At 37.9% G+C, this 6,375-nt stretch overlaps 1 gene segment (V, D, J or C); it reads right to left on the bottom strand.

The window, feature by feature from the left end:
* Nucleotides 1-5,436: 5,436 nt before the first annotated feature.
* Nucleotides 5,437-5,906, bottom strand: LOC113176531 (T cell receptor alpha variable 9-2-like). The segment is given in 2 exon segments: nucleotides 5,437-5,771; nucleotides 5,888-5,906. Coding segments are annotated over 2 exon segments (354 nt in total).
* Between the last annotated feature and the right edge of the window lie 469 nt (nucleotides 5,907-6,375).

Raw genomic sequence — 6,375 nt, 5'->3', positions numbered from 1 at the left:
TAGGGAACAACCTAGGTGTTAATTACATAACTGGATTAGGTGGGCCTTAAAGAATCCCTGGAAGAATAAGCCCTTTTCTCGTATATAGTGTGGTTAACAGGAAATTTGAGAAATCAATAATATGAGAATTCTTGTCAAGGAAACTATTTGACAGCATGCATTAAGAAATAAGAGCCATTTCATGAAATGAAGATCTCTGTCTACATTGAAAGTATTTCCAGCAAGGGTTTCATTGATTTAAAAGAAGAGAGGACATTCATATGATATCCACCATGTTTTATTCTCTACCTCACCCTTTCTACTGCCCAACACTTTCCTCTGCAGGGCACATATTGTTGCCCAAGTCAATCTTGGCCTCTCCTTTTCTCCTTCTACCTATGTTCTTCATTTTCATCTTTTTTTCTTACCCATTTATTCTTGCTCCTTCTAGTCTCAGAGAGATAATATAAAAAAAATGGACTAGGGCTGGAGTTGTGGCTCAGCAGTAGAGTGCTCGCCTAGCACGACTGGTATCAAGAGTATTGGAATAATTTACATCAGTATATTTTAAGAATTTCTGTAATAAAGCAAAGAATTGAAACCAGGTACTGAAGATATTTTCTCCATCCTCATATGACAAGTAAAATTTTAATTCCCTGACCTGTGCTTATACTCCCAATGAGTTTACAAATAAGGGATCAAATAAGTATAGATACAGTCTTCAGCCTTCTGAGATTTTATGTAGAACAGCAGGGCTGAAGGCCTGAGATGAACAGGCTGCCCCCTTTTTGTCTGTGATATGACTGGCTCATATCCTCTGGTCTCTAACTATTCACCCTCTGGGAATCCTCTGAAATCCATCCTTCTGCAGCCTGGAGTGCCCCCTGGTGGACTGATTCCATCAAAATACTCACTTAAGACCAACCAAGTCCTCAGCAGTCAGGACAAGTTTCTTGGAGCAGGAAATGCAGATGGTCAGAAAACAAAATGTCTAGAGTCTGTAGGAATAAAAATTAGCCACATTCACAGGTGAGGAAGTAGCTCAGTAGTAGAACAAATGGCACAAGTGTCTGGGTTCAAACCCCAGCCAATAAAAATAAAAAAAAAACCATTTTAAAATAAGTTAGCAGTTATCCTGCAATACTTATTAGATTTCTTGAATTTAGCTGAAAATAAATCCATAAACAGTCATTCACGATTTACTGGGAGTAAATAAAAAGAATATTTAAAAGGAGAGAAGATACTAGTTTATAGTCTATTGGAAAAGAGAAAATACACATATCTGTAATATAATCAATATAATCAAAGTGTAATACACCCAGAGGAGTGTACATTGAAACCATGACCCCAGAGGCAGGAGAGGACATGTGCATGGGACCATCAGAAAAAAAACCTTCTGAAGAAATTGGACATTTCCTTTTCTCTCCTCTGCCTTGTTATCAGAAGGATAAATGAGAATATGGATAAATCTTTATCATAGTTTTGATTACTTTTATTGGATTTAACATAATGAAAAATTTATAAATATAGGAATTATTTAAATCATAAACACTATATGTCAATCAAAGTCCTCTCTAGCTTCTCCTAAAATTCTGCCCTTTCATCACTCATCACCCCAACTCTTCCATAATCTTTCAATCTGCAGGTGAAGCTCCCAGGTGTTTCACTGTAGATCTATTATCTTATACCAAATATGTGAATCAACAGACAACATGTAGTATTTCATTAATAGCTTTTTACTTGGTATAAAATGATACATCCTTTGCATAGCTTTCTGTACTTGCTTTATGAACTCAATAATAAATCCTGTAGGTCTTATTTCATTAGTTCTACTGCTGTCTTGTACCACATCATGGCTTGTCTAGTTTGTACAACCCTTCCTCTGTTGATGAACACTCAAGGTGTTGTTGGTTATTTACTATGAAATATAATATGGCAGTAAACCATGCAAGGCATTCCTCTTTATATACATGTGGCCATTTTTTCTATATACAGAAAAGGAGGAATTAAAAGGAAGGTCTATGTGACCAGCAAGAAAAAGTATCAGGGAAGTGGGAATTTCATGGCTTATAGGAGGAAGAAATGAATCCATGTGCTGATTATTATATGGATGGCTTTTGTTTTTATTGCTTTTCTTATTTGTTCATTGGAACTGCAGCTTCTCAGCACATTTGATAAACTCTAAAATTACTGTCCTATATATAGAACCTACAAAATGCGTTGCAGTTTCCACCAACCAGCCACTGAGATGATTCTAAAGAAGGTAAATGAGCTGTGGAAGAAATAGGATATACAAGGAGTAAATGCAGTAGAATATCACTGTAGAAAGAAAAATAATAATAATATAGGGCAAGGAAAAAATGTAGTGTTTTTATGATGATATACATTATATATAATTTGAGAGTGGTTTTCATGAGACATAAGAACAGGAATAGTCTCTACATTTTCGTAGATGTTAAAAAATTAAAAATTGATTAATGAAAAATTCATCAATGGAACAGAAAACAGACTTTTAAAAATGAAAGGAAAAACCAAGAGTATACCAAGCAACTCAATCCATACCCTTCAATAATAAAAAACATACATAAAAAGAGATTATCTGATTGAATCAAAACTGAAAATACTGCTATGTACTGCTTGAGAAAAGCATAAAGTCAAACAACAAAGAAAGCAGAACACATAGAATGCAAATCTTCCTGGTGCCTCTTTGTGTAAGGACTGAAGCCACATCCCCCATCAACATGCACTAAACTCACCACACCCAATAAAGAGATGTCCCATGAGCAGGCCCATTCTGGTGGTGGCGGAGGAGTACAGAGAATAGCATGTTACTAAGCCATGTTATTAGATCCTGGAGTTTCAATCTGTGACCACAGGGTGAAAGACAGAGTAAGGTTAAAAAATGGGGGAAAAAAAGAGCATTAAGACAGAAAAAAAAAATCTGGGAAAGAAAGGAAAATAGGCAGGAACAAAATATCAAGAATAATTGAAGACAGCTACAGAAAAGAAGGAAATTAAAAATGAGAAAATTTCATACCTTGAGAGAGCAGAGGAGAAAGAAGCCTGTTATCCAAATAACAGCTTTTGATTTTTTTTATCATTGATCTCTCTACTTCCATTATTTTATAATTTGGAATGTTTTAAGAATTATTCATCAATGTATGTTCCCAATTCCTCTAGAAACACACTTAGAAGAAGACAGGGACATCTCATCACCAGAATTATGTCTGATCATTTTGTGATCATAGAAGGTTGGATCAGGAAGACTTTAACATGTGCTTGGAGAGTTATTATGAACTGAGTTGTGACCCACCCAAAATTTGTATGTTGAAGCCCTGACTCTAAGACCCTCAGAATGTGATGGTATTTGAAGTCAGGGTCATTAATGAAGTAATTTAAGTAAATGAAGCTGGGCTGCATTTCAAAATGACTGATGTTCTTAGCAGAAGAGGACATTTGGGCACAGACTTGCACATCATTGGTGGAAGGCCACGTGATGACTCAATGAGAAGCATCAAATCATACCAAGGAGAGAGGCCTCAGGAGAACTAATCCTGCTGACTCATTGACCTTGGTCTTCCAGCCTCCAGAACTGATAGCAATAAATCTCTCCTGCTTGAAACAGAGTCTGTGGCTATTTGTTATGGCAGCCCTAGAACAATAATCAAAGAGTAAAATTTCAATATCCTATTATATGGAACAGATCACAAATACAGTTTGTAATCCAAAGCATATATGCAAACTATCTCAACATTTTAACATCCTACTTGCATGTTCATACTTTAGTGCATTCACATTTTTCCTAAGTAAAAGGGCTCACATACCTTTGATATCCCCATAAAAATTATATCTGGAGCCCAAATTATCCTAACAACTGTGGAAAAGAAAGTATTCTACATGATTCTATAATGGGAAGTTTATGTCATTATGAATTTGTCCAAACCCAGATGATATAAGGTGATCCATAGTTAACCATGGGCATTGGTATGATGTGAGAGTGTAGTTCACTGCTGTATCAAGTGTACCCCTCTAGGGGAGACTGGGGCAAAACAGGGGCAGGGAAAATATGTGAGACAGCTTTATAATTTGCTCTCATTTTTTCTGTGACCTAAAATACTCAAAAAATTCAAGTCTTTAAAAAATGGGTGAGGATGTGTAAATATATGATGGGTTGAAAAACGTGGATGTGAAGATCAGAGACAAAAATATTGAAAATGGGCAGAGATTCAAATGGAAAAAATGCAGAAAATATAAATGACTTAAAATGAAACTCCATCTGATTCATAATCTAATGAATTTTATACACACAAAAAATGAAAGTCTGACAAGAAAAGTCAAAAAGTGTAGTGATACTCAAGTTTTGTGGAAAACAGATATTCTGCCAATCACCAAATACACTCTCAACACACACACACACACACCCTTTCAGCACCAGCACCACCTTCTCCAGTGGTTTAAGGATAATTGGTGTTTCTGACTCCTAAACCTTCCACGAAGGCACAGCACACAAGTGTCGCTCCTTGGTGGCCTCTCTCATCAGATGCAGCTTCCATATTCCCTTGGCCTGTGACATAAGTTTCTTCCTATATTTCTGACACTCTAAAATTCAGTCAACATCACTGCCATCATCTCCTTTTCTCCTAGAGATTTATGCCCTTTGGAGACTATTAACTGCCTTTCTAATAGGTTTTCATGAAGATACAGAATAAAAATGTATGTATGTTTAAACTTCCACAAGCACTGCAAACTGATTCACATGATTCACAAGGGTCAGTTTGCCTTCTCAGAAAGCAAACTGAAGTATGTGACTGGCCAGGACCACTCACCATTTAACCATGGGTCATTTTTTTAATTATGCATTTGCTCCCTCCCTTTCCTTTGAATACCAGCTACCAAGAAAATACACCCTTATCTGCATGAGGAAATTCCCTTTCCTCTCACTGCGTTGTTGCTGGGTGAGAGGTCTGTTCTTTCTGTCTTCTCTTCCCTTCCTTCTCTATTGGCAATCTTGGATTTCCTGGTTGGGGACTCTAGTTCTCCTATCACCTTTCCTTCCACACTCTGTTAGGGAGACCTTATGCACACACCACCTCCTCTGGCTCATTTGTTGCAATAAAATTATAACAAGCCACAACAGTGTCTGCCAGGGTGACCTGAAACAATGTGTAGGGTCTGGGTTTTGTCTGCAAGGATGAGCAAAGACACCACTCCATTGTTTGAGTGGTTTTACCTTAAAATTACTTTGTTACTGCATGAGGAAGTAATGCTTCCAGCTTTTGTTTTTACTTTCACTAGTGAAGAGCTGAGTTGAGGGTGTCCACTCCTTCTGTTGCTGCTCGGGATATTTGTATAACTTTGCATCAAGAAAAGAAATGGAGCAGCACACACCATTGACTGTGCTGAAACCAGAGTGAACCCCAGAGGCAGACACTCAGCAGCCAGGCCCCTGGTGGTTGCTCAGAGTTTGTGCTCAGCTCCCCCTGCAGTTTCTGCCACTGTGTCACCCAGAGCACAGTAGTACACAGCCGAGTCTGACTCTTGGATGGAGGCTTTCTCCAAGTTGAAAGAAGTGGCTTCTTTATTGTATGTGGCTTCAAAATCTTTGTTGCTGACCTTATCATTGGCCTTCACAGCTTTCAGGAGGAGCTGTGGACCTTCTCCAGGGTACTGAACATACCAGAAAAGAGTAGGGTAACTTGTGGATGAGTAAGTGCAGTTTATAGTCAACAAAGCCCCTTCTGAAATCGTCACTTGGCCTTCCATCTGGGTCACTGAGTCTCCGTGGGTTCTTCCTAGGGGAGAGAAGATATGGGTCATCTTGGTAATAAAACTCTTAGTAAAATTTAAGGTTAAAAACTTTGCTGGCATCATAGAAGAAAGAGTCCATTTTAAAAAGCATTTTACTCACCAAGTATCAAGAGCATCATCGTCACTATGCCTGAAGAAGTATCCATCTTTAGAGAGTCAACTAAATAATGCTCTGGATTCTTAACATGAAGAATGTTGAAGTCATAGTGAAAAGATGAGCCTATTGTTGCAATTCACACAGGAAGTGAGCTAGTGTTAGGAAACTGCACCCCCTGGTGGGCAGGGCCTGAACTGTGGAGAATGATTTCCTGGACTCCTTCCAGAAGTCAGAACTATGTGCTCATCCCTCATCATCTAAATGCACATCAATCTTCAGGTGGCTCTTATAAATCTAAAGTACAGCTGTCATAACCTATAAGATCTTCCTTATTCTTAGGACTCTACCTATCATCAAAATGCTTTAGTAGAGCATCTCAGGGTGTCTCTTTAGTCTAGAAGACATTGTTATGGATATTTTAATACAGATTTTTATAAGCACAGGCAATAATCAATTGTGGGCCAAACTGTAATCCACGAAAAAGTTATGAA

The sequence above is a fragment of the Urocitellus parryii genome, chromosome 6 (genome assembly GCF_045843805.1).
Source record: "Urocitellus parryii isolate mUroPar1 chromosome 6, mUroPar1.hap1, whole genome shotgun sequence".
In the NCBI taxonomy this organism is placed as follows: Eukaryota; Metazoa; Chordata; class Mammalia; order Rodentia; family Sciuridae; genus Urocitellus; species Urocitellus parryii.
This window is presented reverse-complemented; position numbering and strand designations above follow the sequence as displayed.